The 16,935-nt window shown below is 44.2% G+C and overlaps 1 protein-coding gene across 1 annotated transcript; it reads right to left on the bottom strand.

The window, feature by feature from the left end:
• Positions 1-2,814: 2,814 nt before the first annotated feature.
• Positions 2,815-12,720, bottom strand: LOC144124094 (uncharacterized). The gene is made up of 2 exons (XM_077656760.1): positions 12,397-12,720; positions 2,815-3,553 (listed from the first exon to the last, which is right to left on the bottom strand). Exons 1-2 carry the CDS (start codon positions 12,690-12,692, stop codon positions 2,815-2,817), a joined length of 1,035 nt encoding a protein of 344 aa, XP_077512886.1. The 5' UTR covers positions 12,693-12,720.
• Positions 12,721-16,935: the final 4,215 nt, after the last annotated feature.

The raw sequence follows: 16,935 nt of genomic DNA on the forward strand, positions 1-16,935 counted from the left end.
CAGGGCATCTTCCTATTCAGTTTGCCCTTTCCTTTCCTTTTATGTCCTAAAACAACAGATAGCCGCTCTGAAATTCCTGAGCGCCCAGCTGCAGCACTGAAATTTATCTCGACCTGAAGGCACGTAGCTCAACTCCGTAGTTATCAAGTGGCGTTCTACGCGCTCAATGCAATCAGATGATGGTGCGCATGAAAAAAAAAATGAGACCCTGTGTACTATCGGGGCAAAAGTTTGCGGGACGTGAGTTCTCTAAAAAACGTTAATAGTAGCTCCACTCCGCTACCAAGTCACCCGATATTGTACGGAGGTAGTAAAGGCTTAAATCCTCCTCCCTCTGGCAACATTATCAGGCGACTGGGTAGAGTGGTGGGCTACAAAGGACGGTTTTCCAAGAACTCGCGTCCCGCAAGCTTTTGTCCCCGATAGCACGCGAAGCTGGTAGGGCCACAAAATTCCCATTGTCAGGTTTCAGGCTTTACAAACTCCATTGAATAGACTATCACTGCTTGTTTATGCTTAATATAAAATTTATTATGTGCATCATGCTCATGAAGTTTGCGTAGATTTCGCGCGAACAAAAATAGGATAAAAATTGGGAGCTGTGTTCAGCCGTTAAGGAATGAAGTTTTTATTATCCTGCAGCCATCGTTAAAACCACCTAATTTGCGCCTTTTTGCACTGAGTTACTAACGTAGTTACCAAGTGTAGACATTTAAAGATCATTTCTTTAAAACTTCTTTATTCGGAACTGCTTAGGCTCTAGAAAACAAAGGTGTATGTTAAAAAGTAGTTACTTCATTTCTTACAAGGCACTGCTTCTTTCAAATTAATTTTTAAGGCGTTGACATTACAAACACCATTAGTGCGAAAAGGGTTTGGCGTTCAGGGCTGGGTGCTGAGCCCAGGAAGAGAAGAGGCAAAATGGAGAGGTGGAAATAGCGAGGAAGAGGGAAGGAGACAAGTTGGAGAGAGGGAAGAAAAAGTGGGGAGAGGGCGAATGGATGAGAGGAAACGGATGAAGAAATCTCACCGCGGTCACAGTCAGAGTCAAGGGGTGGGCAGGGGACGAAGTGGTGCGGAGTGCCATACTGTGAATCTGACGAGTGGGAGAGGGTACTGCATGTCGCTATGTGACGCATGGACTGGATCATGCCACCTGCCACTGTCACGTGGGGGGGGGGGGGGGGGAGCCCGTTATACCTAGTGGTGCGGGCTCGAACACATTTTGCCTCTTTCTTTTTTTAGACGCAATATAACCTCTGTCATGTGTGTGTGTGGGGGGGGGGGCGGGGTCTGTAAGGGGGAAACTACTGCTAACGCATACTCTGCCGCATGAATCGCATTCATGATCATATTTTTCGCAATTTTTACACTTTCCGTTTTCCTGATACTCAGCTTCTTGATTTTGTAGCGAGATTTAAAATAGTGGGACCCCATCAATTGGAGTGACAGGGGATTAGCGGGGCACCAGTGCGCATGCGTAAAACAATAACGCTCCAGGGTTATTGTCCTGCACATGCGCACGGGTGCCCTGTTCTCTTCTTCCTCTAGCCAATAGGGTCCCTCTGTTCTAAAACTCCAATACCTTTTCTCGCGTTTAGTCTTCTACATCAGGTAAAATTTAGAAAACCACTTTGCAGATGGCCCGCTTACGTGTGTGTTCTACTATCTTTTTCTTGCCACATCAATAAATTTTCGTTTGGATTTTATGTTTTATCTGCATTTATTTTCATGAATCATCCCCGCTAGCCTTGCACACGTTGCAGAAGACAGGTAACTGACTACAATTACAATGACTTCATGCGATGTGCAAGTGGTTTCTGATGACAATTACAGCCCACAAAAACTAACCGAATAAGAACAGAGACGTAATCGGTTATTATAAATATTTTTCATACATAGGACAGATATATACGGACGAGAATGAACTGGTGCGGCTTGCTTGAACTTTAGTCTACGGCAGCGAATAAGTTGATGGTTTCATCTAGATTTGTTTTTCAAAGATTTCTTTGGCAATTTTCCCATGGTTCCTTCTGAACACATTAGTACCAATACGGAACAGCATCTCGATGCACGCGCCGGGAGAAAGTGCGTTGCTTTTACATACGAAGAGCGTGCGCACCACCTTGAAGTGATACAAAGCGCCGAGCTTCGTCTTCGCTCTCTGAGGGGGCAAAGCCCAAGCTCAATAAACATGACCTTCCGTTGTGCTATCGTGGTCAAATGCATAATGCAAGCGCAGAACACAGGGCTAATCAAGCCGCGCCAGCTTGCATGTGAGGAGATTCTCTCGCACGGTATCTCTGCACCCCCACCATTGCAGCTCTCCCGCGAGAAAATCCAGTGCTACAGCAGTGTCTGCCACCGAATCGATGTTCTCGAAGCTATACGACTGGTTACTATTTGTTTTCGAAAAAAAAGACATTGATGAAAAGTAAGTGATTATCGGAATAGTAGTCGCATTACCCACAGCTTTGCAACTTAAAGTATCGGTGCATGACCAATTCGAAGAACGCTTAAGTTATTTAAATTAATCAATTGCCTGTAAGTCGTAATGTACAAGTTTCTCCCCCATCTCGTGACGTTTTAGACCTTCAGCGCATTCTTCAACACTAAAGCAATAATAATAATCGCCCACTTAAATCAGCTGCTCCGAACAGGACTCCTAAAGAGCTATATACCCGCGTGGCTCCTACGAGCCAGCTTAGAGCGCCGAGATCACCTTTTCATTTAAACCTGCGTGGCTCCTACGAGCCAGCTTAGAGCGCCGAGATCACCTTTTCATTTAAACCTGCGTGGCTCCTACGAGTCAGCTTAGAGCGCCGAGATCACCTTTTTATCTTCACCAGCTTCGTAACCTTCGCCGTCCTCGCTGTCTTCTCCACTTTCGTCATCTTCGCCATCGGAAGTGACGTTGTTAGCCAAGCCCTCCAGCTGTCGTGCTATGACAGTAGCAGGCTCGCTGGTCGAATCGGTGGAAGACGACGCCTCGGTCTGAGCGCTGATCGACGCCTCTTTCTCACTAGATGCTCCTGTCGGCGTGTTGCTCGACGACTGTGTCTCGCTCGACGCAGTATCCGGCCCGGCATCCGTCAAATTGTCTGCTGGTACGAGAGAGTACGTCTCTGGAGACGGTGGCCACGTGATGACCGGCTCCTTCGTTTCATTTGTCCGGGGCCTCATCGTGAGCGAAAAGAAGGGCGGCTCCCTGGGAGTCTGGTCCCCGCCCTCGCCGCGGGACGGGCGCCGAGAGAACTCGACCCTGAAGCCAGAGTCGTCGGATGGCATCGAGGCGTTGTCCAGCAGCAGCGACGGGTCAAGGACGTCGTCGCCTGCCTCCCTTGGTGCCATGCCGAAGGTTCCCCGCATCAGCAGGGTGATGGCGAGTGCGCTCGCGCTCACCAGGCTGAAGACAGTCAGCGCCATGAGCAAGTGCTCAGCCTCCAGGCGGTTCTTCCGCGCCCTCCTCGGAGAGTGCGACGTCGCTGTGTAGTCATCTGGTTCCACGTCGCTGCTGCTGCTTACGCCAAAAGAACTGGTTGCCGGGGGGCGCCTGCGGAGCGAATATATGTAGCATGCGTATGCGTGGGGTTAACATCATGCATGATGCACTACGAGAAACATCATGACGCGAGCAGGCTGTGCTAAAAAAGTTTGAACGAATGATATCCTGATGGATTAAGAAAATGAACATGGCAGGGCATCTAATTCACGAAGAGACAGCCTATGGTGTCTTGGGATAGCGCAGTGGATTCGAAAACGAAGGTCGACGCAGCATGAAAACGTCAGTTTGGCAGATGCAATCAGCAAGTTTAACTGAGTTGAGGTGGCTACCGGCGGCTCAGGAGCACGGTGTACAATATATAGATGGAGGCAGAGTGGCCGCCACCGTGGAATAAAGTACCCTTGTTCCTCTATTGCTCCACTAAGTGACGTTTTGCTTAGGGGCCTATTTTAGAGCGTTTTTGAGCCTCCTACATGGGTAAGAAGCGGCGCATTGATTACAGAGCAGTAACACAAGCCTGGCTTTTCTGGTTCTTTTGTTTGTTCGCCGCTGCTCCTTGAATACACGAAAACAAAACAAAAATACACAACAAGCAGAAAAAAAGCTCATCACACGCCCTTCTAAAAGGACTTTTGAACTTCAGTTTACATCTTGTTGAATTCGTGCTGAATCAAAAGGAGATCGACATGAACCCAACGTACGTCGAGTCTACTCAACAGATTCTGTAAAAAAATGTGTTACGCTTCACCCAAAATAGTTTATTTGCGGGAAATGTTAGTTTCCAGCTGTACTTTTCTCGGTCGTAAATAATGCAATTTTAGGCGCATCGGTGGATTAGTTGCAAAGTGGAAAAGTTCTCCATTGAGACATAATGGAAAAGGCAATCTCTCTGCTGCATTGCATATTTCATGATACTAGTCGCAAGATCCTCTGTACAGGGAGTTTAAGGGAAGCCCGTGACTAATTTTTAAAAGTAGGCTTTTTGAGGCGGAATTATTGCTTTTTCAAAAAAGAACCAGTCCTGGTGGACGTGATGGAACAGGTGAATCATATTTTCTAGTGAGCCGCTCAACTAAGCCTTAATAGCTAACTTTCAACTACTACAAGGGCACTTGGCTGTATTTACAAATAAGTATGTTATCATTAGTAATAGCCACGAATGCTTCTAGATTTTCGAAAATACGTTGTTCATAAAAAAATTTGAAGCGGTAAAAAAGGCGCAAATAGAGATCCCTATAGAATGCACAAACCACAGTTTCCAGTGCGAAGTTCAACCGCAGCAAATTCCTGTTTGTACGATTATTATTATAGCAGCTGGAACGGATTAACACTTTGCGACCAGACATTGTTTGTAGTTCTTGTCTGATTACTCGCGGAACAATATTATTGGCCAATTGTCTCGTAGAATGGAATTTAGTAGTCAAAGCATTCGACAGATGCCGCTTTACAGTATTGCGTAGTACTGCTAAGTTGTATGGGCTTTGAAAAAAAGGCATTTGCTAGCATTCACTATCATCAGTAGTAGCTCCGTACTATTGGCATGGGGTGTGTTTACGAGAGGTGAAAAAAAATGGTTTTCTGACTGCCGAACACGGATTGCGCCGAAGTACTGAATGAGCTCAGAGTGCAGCTAAATGCGGTACTTATGCTTGTAATGACATTCTGTCTTAAAACAGGTGGAATCTGTTCTGGCGCAGTTTCCTTGGTATAAAGGGGTGCTAGATTTTTACTCCTCAGCTGTGTTGAAATTAACAATGTGTGCTATGCCGCTATCGGGGTGGCCATTATAAGACGAAAAAAATGCTATTGTTGTTTTTAACGAGGAACAAGACTGGTGTAACCGATCTGCCATTATGAGCACATTAACTGTTCAGACAACCGGACAGCTACTGGCACAGCTTACTAGTAGTCAATCTCACATGAGCTGCCAATATAGTTATGCAATGCGCGCAGGAAAATTTGAAATGTTGACAGAGTTTGTTTTCTGATGTTGGCTGCTTTAGCAAGCGCAGGAAACAAAGGTAATTAACGTCAGCATATTGTCGAGTAGTCATGTCACCAATTCAAATTTTATTCAGCTCAGTTTAATAGTACTGGCTTGCCTTTGCCCGTAGAAATTCTTTAGCATGGTATCCTTCATTTCCAGAGGAACATAATTATAAAATCTCTTTATTTCTGGCATATTTAAAGACATTATCGTTAATCGAAAAGGCTCAACACTGTTCTTGGCCGAGATTTTGATATATATTCTCAGATTTCGACATCTGTTGATAAGGCAATAATATTTACGAAGGAGCTACCTTCAGTTCTTAATGACAATTTTGTTTCTCTAACAAAAAGCACTTGCAAGGCGAAGTGCGTCGTTAGTTTAAAATTATTTCCTCAAAGCGCATTTTTGACGCCTACAATGGTGCATGAAATCACTGCTACTATGATGTCTTTAAACAACTACAAAAACCATGACATTGATGATCTTCAAATACAGCCAATTAAGTACGTGTGCGTTTTATTTCTCCGACATTTAACATGTAATGAACATAAATTAAACTACATTTACCAGACGGCTCCAGGTGCCGACAGCTTGTTGTTTTTAAACGCGGAATATAACTCTGCAGAACCTCTTATCTCCGTTCTGTCTGTTTATTTTTTCAAAGTATATGCAATTCTTAGTTCAAAACCATATGACCAACCTTTCTAAAACGCACCAACTGATTACAACCTCCAAGGTTGGTTATGGAAAGATATGCTTATCCAGAAATATATTTAAAAAGTAAGAATATTGCTCAACTATGCTTTCTTTTGGGCAAAACATCAAGCTATTAATTTGATATTGTTACCTAGTGCGGGACACCACGACGCAATCACGCAAGGATAACTTTCATAAACTGCAAAAATGAGCGGTACACCTTATCGCCTTACTAAAGCGGGAGAGGGAAAAAAAGTGGGTGTGGGAGGCGACGGGTGGCGGGTGAGCAAGACCGAAGGGGGATACGGGAAGTAACTGTGATATCTGAATTGGATGTGAGAGTGCAGCGAGTGCAGGGCGTGTCACATGTTGATTGACGGACTGGATCCCGCCATCCGCTCGCACGGTCTGAACCGGTGAGAGGCAGAGGCTACGCTGTCCGAGGGGAACAGTACTGCTAACACATATTTGCCGCACCAGTCGCGCTGATCGTTTTTTTTTTGGGGGGGGGGGGGGGGCGCAGCCATGAATAAGCATATATTTAGTCATCCTAACAATTTGAGCATAAATTCAAGAAGAAAAGAATGAACCGCCTTTGAGAATGCTCGCTTTAGCGCGTACTGTTGGGCAAGTTGCTTTGACATTATGCAAAAAAGGCGCGAAATAAACGAAGGATAGAGAAGACATGACACACGCAAGTAGGCGCCTACACGTGTCTCTCGTGTATCCTTCTCTGTTCATCGTTTACATGGGCGCCCTTCTCGCAAAAGAGAATCCTCGACTGAAGTACGGTGGCCACTTTTCTGTTGAAATTCCAAGGTGCCTCCGCATTCCACCAACCTCAGCCCTTCGTGGTTCCAACAGCAATTCAAGATTCCATGTTGAATCCACTCTGAAGAACTCCGATGTAACCTTGACAAGAATATTTATAAGGGTGACGCGATTGCACTGACCGGAGCCCGGATGACCGGCTGACGAAACCCGAAAAAGATGCGCCGCGCGATATGAGGTGCTGTTTATGGGAATAAGATAGTTCAGTACATTTTCTCTGCCGTTTCGGCACTTGGAACATAGAAGATGTGATGAAAAGGACTCTTCTGCTGTACGAAAGTGTAGCTTTATGTGGTCGCAAGCTTTCAATGCGTTTGGTGTGATGTGTCCTCGGCTATATATCTTGCACCGCGCGCAGGACACATATAATTGTATTCCACTGGGAGATGTCTTCGTCTTGCGGATGACTTATTTAGGCTATTAAGCATACACTTTAATGCAGAAGAGCGGTGATGCACATGGAGGAGGCATGCAACGCCGTGGTCTAAATAGGTCCTATTACCTTGCTACGGTGTGACCTAGAATAATATTTTGGGACTGCTTGTAGAGCCAAGGCAAAGTTCCGTGATTCTTACGGTGCACATTTGAAGGGAGATGTGATTCAGGCACTTTGATTGAACAAAAACGTTTGACAAGGAAGTAGGGTTGGTGTTGTCACACTTCTAGTGCGACAACATTAGAGCCTCCGTATCGAGAAAAACTGTACGGCGTCCGATGTTCTCTTAAGCCTGCAAAACCAACCGGCCACGGTTCGCACGAGGCAGTGAGGGAAATCGTCGTCTCCACTCGTAGGGGAGAGGAGAGAGAGGCGGGAAAGCGGCTGCCACAGGAAGAACCCTTAGTGTGCGCACTATGGGTCCTGGGTCGTCCCGTGGCAACCGTCGATGGAAGCGCTTCTGACGTGGGCCAAGGAATGCGCAAACTGAGGATGTTTGCCACGGGAACAACCGGGCGGGTGGCTACCGTAGAAGGAGGAGAGTGAAGCGGAAAGTAAGCTGAAAAGGGGGAGCGGAGATACCACAGCGGCGGGCGAGCGCCGGATGCCGCTCTTCTTTCGAAGCGGTTAGGCGCGAGCCACGTTCAGAAGTGAGTGTCAGTGCATACTGGATATGAGGCATGAAACAGGAGGTCAAGTGTGCGAGGAAGTCGAGGGCCAAGAAGCACAAAGGAGACAAAGTGCACAATAAAGGTGGATGTAAAGAAAGGTGATGAAGAGTGAAAGGTAATGCGGCGCATTTTCGTCGGATTGGCCCAACGATCGCGTGTCAGTTTTCGTTTTCTGGAATGAAACGTCAATTATGGTGCGGGAGTCTACGAAGGCATTTTCTGCAATTTCTTTCACCACAAAAATTCTAGGCCAAGAAAACGACTCACGAATGAAAATTTCGCAGACAAACGAATGAAAAATTTCTTCTTCGGGGAATTTAGCTCTTGCATGGTTGGACATTAAAACAAGTTTCAGTCGTCCTTGTGACGAGATTAGCGCCATGCAATGGAAGAAACTAAAAGAAAATGATTTCAGGGTCTCAAGATCCCATGAGAGCTACTTGGCTATTACACCGGCACTACAAACGCTCCAGAGGAAAATGGTTTGCGGTGAAGGCGAAACACGTTGGAGACGCTCGAAGACATGTGCTATGATAGCAAAAAACTGCGCGCTTTCAGAAGCAACATGCACTGCCAGCCAACGCTAACTGAACACGCTGGGGCTTTCTTCCCTATTTGCCCGTAAACACATAAGAATCCGAAACAGTACCCACTGCAGGCTAATAGGGAAAGTTGGAGCAGTTGCTTACTCACTTTTCTCTCTTTTAGAAGCTTTTCATGTTCGCAATTTTCATTATTATAACTTGTTCGTGGCGATTCATAATTCCCAAAAAATCAAGCCAGACAATTGTTTGCTGTAGTAGATTCCTTTCATGGTAATATATCTTGTGATTTGAGTGTGGCTTCCCTGTTCACTACATCATCAAGAACGAACTATAGAACACAAACTAAAGCTTACGAGGTTGCAGCTCTTTGAAATGTACACTCATCTTTACAAACAACTACAGAAGACTGTAACAGTATTTTTCACTAAGAAATGGCATGGTTACTTTATTCTGCAGCATTTTTTCATGAATGTGAGAAATTCTTCATTTTGTGCTTATTTCACACCTGGCATTTATATTAGATTTTACGAATTTACGGTTTTCTGTGCGCATTTAAATGCTCTGCTTTCATGCGTGATGGTTTTGAAACGAGTTTTGTTTACCACTGAACAGTTTTGAATGTGTTCTGTTGTTTACGCAAAGGTGCCCAGATGTATGAACCGGGATGTAAGCCCCGCCAGGAAGCCTGTTTGCTAGCTACCGTTTGCCTCTCCTTGATGGTATATGTAAAATTATGGACAAATAAATTGTGTTACGATTTGCGCCTGCAACAGAGAAGCTTGCTGTTTTATTCTAAGCGCGCTATGCAGTTGTTCAGCCCGGAAATGATGATGTCGGAAACAGTGGATCGAGTGGGGAAGGGATTTCCGGAAATAGGGAGGCAAACGAAGAAGAAAATAAAATTGGGAGGTCAAACAGACGTCGAAAATGAATGAATGAATGAATGAATGAATGAATGAATGAATGAATGAATGAATGAATGAATGAAAGCTTTATTGTCTACCGAGGAGGAGCCCCAAATCCCCGGTCCCGGCACGCAGGGCTGGGACGCGGGTAGGAGATGCTCCGCATGCTAAGGATGTATCGTTTTTTCACAGCCTCAGCCGCCAGGCGGGTGCCTGGCTGCTGGATGGTGGGGTTCTCGCTCCGCAGCGGAACTTTTCAGGCGTCTATACTGTTGATGTTTAGGCCGGCGCCCGGGGAATCGGCGCATTCCCAAATTATGTGATGAAGAGTGCCTCTTTCACCGCAATTCTTACATGTTCAATCTTTTTCATCCTCGGTCTGTGTGAGATAGACCCAGACTGGACAGATGGAATTTCGAGCTTGTAACCGCCTCGAAATGCGCGCCTGATTATTGGAGAGAGACCTACCTGGGGGTGGAAATATCCTTCTATGTAACTTATAGTGTTCGGTAAGTTCGTGGTATGCAATGTTGCAATCTTTCATACCCTAGCTTCCGGGCTGTTTTACGGCCGCTCGCTAGTAGAGACGTCGAAGCGAGTGCCTGTGCAGGCTCGTTGCCGGGGGCAGATTCGTGCGCAGGTGTCCATATAATTGATACTTTTTGATCAATTGGGTTTGTCGGGGGGATGCGTCTGGCTTCCTCCGAATGCAACGATGAGGATTGTAGCATACCCAGAAATTTTGGACAAAAGCATGTTTGAGCGAGAAAACTTTCATGAACGCAGTTTAGTTCATATAATGTAAGATTTTACAATAACAATCAATATATCCCCCGTCACCAGATGGCGGCCTTGCATTTTTTTCCTATTAACGTTTTTGATGTTGTCCAAACCGTTCCCCATTGGTTTCCTATGCAAATCTTAACTGTTCGAGGCGATTCATGGAAACACTACAAAATGAAGTCTTTGCTGCATATCATAAGAAAATACCATTACCTTCAATATTAAAGAAACAGTATTTTACAATTGCTTCAGTATCAAAATTTATGACCGAGAATGTTGGACATGCTGAAGCAAGTTCATTCCGCCAATTTGAGATCCTCTTAACAAAATGTATATCATTAGGCAGCTGTGCACCCACTGAGTACTCCGTCATTATTTCGCATTATTCCATCTTGACTACTCCACAGTAGCCGCTGCCGAGAAAAAACACGCACGGCATACATGTTAGCTAGCACGCGAGGTTAAACACTTCTCAGCATTGTCTTTCGACAACTTGCTGTAATACCTCTGATAAGATGAGGCCCTCTGGACACACTCATGTTTACGACAGATATTCGCGCTTCTTACGTTTACTTCCTTTTCACATAATTTCTATTAGATAAAATCCTCTGCAAAAAGTCACAAGTAATTTACTTCAAAAGATAAGCACGATAAAATGAAGCCACCTGAACACACTCATTTTTGCGATAGATATTCGCGCTTAATTCTTACGTTTACTTCCTTTTCACATAATTTCTATTAGATAAAATCCCGTGAAAAAAGTCAAGTAATTTACTTCAAATGATTGCATGATAAAATGAAGCGATCTGGACATACTGATTTTTACGACAGATATTCGCGCTTCTTACGTTTACTTCCTTTTCACATAATTTCTATTAGGTACATTCCCGTGAAAAAAGTCACAAGTAATTTACATCAAAAGATAGCACGATAAAATGAAGCCAACTGGACACACTCATTTTTACGAAAGATATTCGCGCTTCTTACGTTTACTTCCTTTTCACATAATTTCTATTAGATAAAATCTCGTGAAAAAAATTCACAACAATTTACTTAATAGGATAGCGCGATAACATGAAGCCATCTGGAGACGCTCATTTTTACGACAGATATTCGCGCTTCTTACGTTTGCTTCCTTATCACATAACTTCTATTAGGAACTATCCCGTGAAAAAAGTCACAAGAAATTTACTTCCAAAGATTGCACGATAAAATGAAGCCATCTGAACACACTCACCTTTACGACAGATATTCGCGCTTCTTACGTTTACTTCCTTTTCACATAATTTATATTAGGTAAAATCCCGTGAAAAAAGTCACAAGCAATCTACTTCAAAAGATAGCACGATAATATGAAGCCATCTGGACACACTCATTTTTACGACAGATATTCGCTCTTCTTAAGTTTACTTCCTTATCACATATTTTCTTTTAGATAAAATCCCATGAAAAAAGTCACAAGTAATTTACTTCAAAAGATAGCGCGATAAAATGAAGCCATCTGGACAGACTGATTTATACGACAAATATTCGCGCTTCTTGCATTAAATTCATTTTGATATATTTTCTTTTAGATTATATCCGGTCCAAAAAGTCGCGAAGGTATTTACCTTACAAGTTCGCCCAAACAAAAATATTATGATTTCCTTCAGTTGTTAGGGCACTGGACTGCTGAGCCCGGGGACGAGGGTGCGATCCTGGCCGCGGCGGTCGCGTTTCGATGCAGGCGAAAAGTATCGCGCCTGTGTACTGTGCAATGTCAGTGCAGGCTAAATAACCCCGCGTATTCGAAGTTAATCCGGATCCCTCTCCTACAGCGTACCTCATAAACCACATCACTTTAAGACGTTAAACGCCAACTAATATACGCATACCACACCTACAGATTCTCTCATCCTCCTATTCTCTTCTGCCTATTGCACACAAGCAGTATGTCATTAGGGAGCATTCAGGTGTTATGACGAAGTTTTGCTTATTCAGAATGACTTAGACCGGTCTGCGTAATATAACGGAAAAAAAGGACACAATGCTTACTCTGCCGACTCATAAAGAGGTTCAACGTCCGTGATTCCGTTTGATAGTGATCCCGACGACGTCGGCGACCCGTGGACAGAGGCTGCCGAAGATCCCGGACCCGAAGTGGAAGGCGCCAAGGCCGCGTAAGCAGAAATGGATAAGGCCTGGCGCCCTGGGTACTGGGCACCCATGGAACCTGGGCCACCTTCACGCCTGGGTGACTGAAGGTCAGGAAAGCGGTCCTTTGCTGGGTGTTCTGATGTCACAGACGTCGGAGAAAGAAGAACAGGACGCTTCGAGAGCAGGGGCAGCATTATGATGGCGTCGTGGTTGAGGATGGACGACCCGAGAATGGCGAAGGCAGTACGAGCCGCTTTCTTCTTCTTCGCGTGAATTCTGGGTTCTTCTTCTTCCTCCTCCTGTTTACCCTATTTGTTTGATATCCCGGTATCCACTGAGTGCCACCCACTTGTTCCCGTGTTGAGCTTTATGCATGGAAAACGTCGTGTCCAGAAATTCTTTTTCCGCCTGTTCACCCAATGCTCTATTCATGGGTAATGCACATTCTCCAGCCTGCTCTTCGTCCATTCTTGTCACATGAATAGGCCAATGCGCCCTTTACAACACGAATGAATAAACTATTTATTTCTCGTTCTGTAAGCAGTATAGAATAATATCTATATCTAGGAATACTTGCAAGCAACAATATTCTTTTCAATGACTGCGAAGAATATGTCACATTTCTCTGTGTCCTGAAAATAATGTGCATGAGCTGATTCCTCCTGATTGTATGGTTTCTGTAATACAGTAGCAGTCGCCTTCGTGCTTTTCAGATACCAATTCCTCTACCGTTGTGGCATATATGATGAGAATGGGAGGCGTTTAGTTCATTGCCAGTAATGAATTAGTTTTACTTGTTAATGTTGTTCCATCGATTGGCTCCGTTAAAAGAGCGCATAGGTATCTTTCATTGTAGCTTTGAAATAGAAATGCAGAAAAAAAATAAGGTGCACCAATTTATGCAGCATGCGCCACACTTCCAAGCACCGTGTGCCTCAAAACTCGGCCTGATTTCACGCACTATGTTAGTCATTGGATGTTACTAACTGCAGCGGACACTAATCAGTCACATAGTATGCATTCATATACGAAACTCTCCAACGTTCGCATTAGAGATATGGAAACATCAGAATGAAAACATAATAATGCCTTTAACTCGGTTTTCGCAGGGCCTATGTTGATTATTTTAGTCTTCAATACGATGTGATTTGTGGAGAGCAAACTGAAGAAACCTGTCTACACACGTATTATAAGTTTGCAATATATGTCCTTTGCGAGGCCTTTTCGCGCAAGCTAATATCGTGTTTACAGGCAAGCTGCCGCATGGTGCTTAGGGGATTGTGAATTTATACAAATTGAAGTGCGATATTTTAAGAATACAATATGCCGTGATCACGGCTTAAGTCGCAGGTGGTCCAGGTACGATGAGGAACGTCAAAGCTGCACTTTCTGGCGGGGATACCTGTCACCCTACTGTATGGACCTGCTGTTGTTATTTATTAGTAGCTTGGCATAAACTTGAAGACGATGTTTCACTGGTTGATTATATATCTGTATTTCGCGAAGGTTTTCAACATGACGTCACATTAAACACTATCAAAAGCATAATTACTCCCACCGCAGGACAAGCGCTTCTCCCGTATCCCTGCAATTCCTCCTGATTGTCTTCCAGCTGCGGGCTACTTCAACCCCTATAACTTTGTAATTCATCTGCCTACCTGACATTCTGTGGCACCGCTTGCCTTCTCTCGGATTTCTTCCTGTCTCAACGCCATGCATATCATCTTTTTAGCCAAAGCTGGCTGCACTTTCTTCATTTTAAGCTCAACCCTCGCCTTTAATCTATAGCTGAGCATTCGCCTTGTACGCGAGAGGCGCGGGTACCGGCCCCGAGTCGCTAGATACCAAGTGGTGATACGATAGATACGATTTTCTCTGGCCTCGTGTCGGCCTCAAGTGGCCTCTGAGTTTGTTAGCAAGGAAATGTCATCAGAGCTTTTCATGTTCCTTAATTATTATCCATTGACTTTGCCCCTAAGCTATTCCCGTGCAGATGCCTGACTACCTACTGTAATTTTGGGGTGACGAGGATTGCAGAGATTGTGTCTTCAAGCCTAACACGGTTCTTAATGCGGATTTTATTAAATTTTCGTCGAGGGACTTTGATGGCTGTGCTCCTGCGATAGATATTTTCCAGTGCATTTGCATACGCCTTTTCTGTACATGGCTCCCGTAATGCCAATTTGACTGCGAACATTTCGAATCAATCAAATGGTCCCCCGCAATCTCTGGAGCCTATGTAGAGGGGTGGGCGTTATTTTGAACATTTCTCTATAACCTGCTAGTGTGAGTATGGTCTACTTCCGAGTGGCCTTTTCAAAATCCAGCCTGATAGTTCGGTTGGCTCATATCTAAGGTTGCTTTCATTAAATTAGCGAATACCTTAGTAAAAACTGCGTAGGAAACCGACAGTAGGCTGGCTGGTGCAATATTTCGAGTCCTTGATATCCCAATTCTTAGGGGTTGAGATAATCCTAGCGTGTTGCCAAGATACCGGTACGCTCGAGGTCATGAGACATTGCGTGTAGAGTGTGGGCAGTTTTTTTAGCAGAATCGCACCACGCTCTTTCAATAGATGTGTTCTTACGTGATTCCATCTGCCACTTTACCTCTTTGCATTGTTTGTAAATATATCTTTACTACCTTCTTCGTTACTGGCGGGATGTGAAATTTTCCTGTATTCCTGCCTCTGTTATTATTGATTTTCAACTTGATTTTTTGCGTATTATATTTCTTTTTGTTGGTTACCTTAAGCTTATTATCTCTGAAAGCTCTGTCAGGTTTATTCTATATTTAGAGTTAGAAGCTTTCATGCATTGCCGTTTCTTAACCACATCTTTCAACTCCTGAGAGAGCTTGCCAGTATCTTGCCTAAGCACTCTGCTCCTTGTTTCTACTGTGTTCTCCGAAACGATATTGTTCAGATTTTTCAGGTCATAAGGCAGTGCGTATAGAGTGTTGTTAGTTTTTCTAGCAGAATCTCACCACGCCGCTTTCAATAGACCTGCTCTTAAGTGATTCCAAAAGCCACTTTACCCGTTTTCAATGTTTGTAAATCTATCTTTGCCTCCTCCTTAATTACTGGCGGATGTAAAATTTCCCTGTACCCCTGTGTCCGTCATTATTGATTTTCAACTTCAATTTCTGCATATTATATTCCCTTTTGTTGGTTGCCTTACGCTTATTACCTTTGACAGCTCTGTTAATTTTATTCTATCTTTAGAATTAGAGGCCCCTTGTTTTTTTTGAGTACTCCACAACGATATTTTTCAGATTATCATTAATTGCTAGAAAACTAAGGGTGGTGTCCTTGGCTGAACTAGAGTACCTGCTCCGGAGCGAGATCATGAATTCCCCACTTAGCCTCGCACCGCGATCTGTTTGGTGAGCTCCTCCGTTTCCTCTTCGGGTATTTCGAGGTCTTACCATTCTGTGGTCACTGCATCTCAACTGGCCAACCACCTCCACGTTCTACACGATGACTGACTGCGCACGCAAATTGAAGACTGTTTAATTTTAGTCTCCTCAGTTGCGCTCTGCCAGGTTATAGTTTATATAATGATAATCACTTATTTTCATCCTCGTGTACAGGGCAGAATTCTGCGCCGCTTAAGCAAATCATGCTTGAGTGCGGCCCAGTTATCCCAGTTTGCTGAAGATGGCATTCAGTATCAGTAAATAATTTCATGCTGAGAATTTCTAGCAATTACTCCCCGCAGCTACTCTTGGAAACGCTGCCACAGTCATCTTCTGTCTGGTCTATACTTCCTGCATGTTGAGTACCTTCCCATTGAAGCCGCCCATAAGTTTTAGTACGTGCTTTTCCTGCTTTTCGAATAGTAACTCTTCTTTTGTACCAGAGCGCTTTTTTCTCTTGCACTATATTTTTACTTACCACGCTCAGTCTGTAGCAAAATAAGGTTTAGAAATAGACCGTTTCCCCGCCATTGAAGTCAAACTCGCCCCGTCAAGGATAAAAAGCACTGTACGAGAACCGTTTCGAAATCAACGGTGGTAAAATCTACAATCAGACATCCTCTCGAAAAACTCTACCTTGAAGGCATAGTAGTTTAAAATCGTATGCTGCAGGGAGTCGCGATACCTAAATTCAACTTTTTGACTTTTCTACCTTATGAGATCTACATTTCAAGCGAAAATAGTATCTACGTCATCAGAGCGCCGTGATCTATTCATACAAGAAGGTGTCAACTGGTTCCGAGCGCCTCTTCTAACTGCTCGGGATCATAAAGTTGAATGGCGTAAGGGAACGAACACAGAAAGACACAGAGACTGAAAGAGCGCCTACTACCAACTGAGCTTATTGCGGAAAACACTAGCTTTATACGCACTGATGGTGATATTGCACTGGCGTATAAAGATGGTGTTTTCCGCAATGAACGCAGTTGGTAGTAGGCGCTCTTTCTGTCTCTGTGTCTT

Source organism: Amblyomma americanum, chromosome 3 (genome assembly GCF_052857255.1).
Source record: "Amblyomma americanum isolate KBUSLIRL-KWMA chromosome 3, ASM5285725v1, whole genome shotgun sequence".
NCBI classification, from domain to species: Eukaryota; Metazoa; Arthropoda; class Arachnida; order Ixodida; family Ixodidae; genus Amblyomma; species Amblyomma americanum.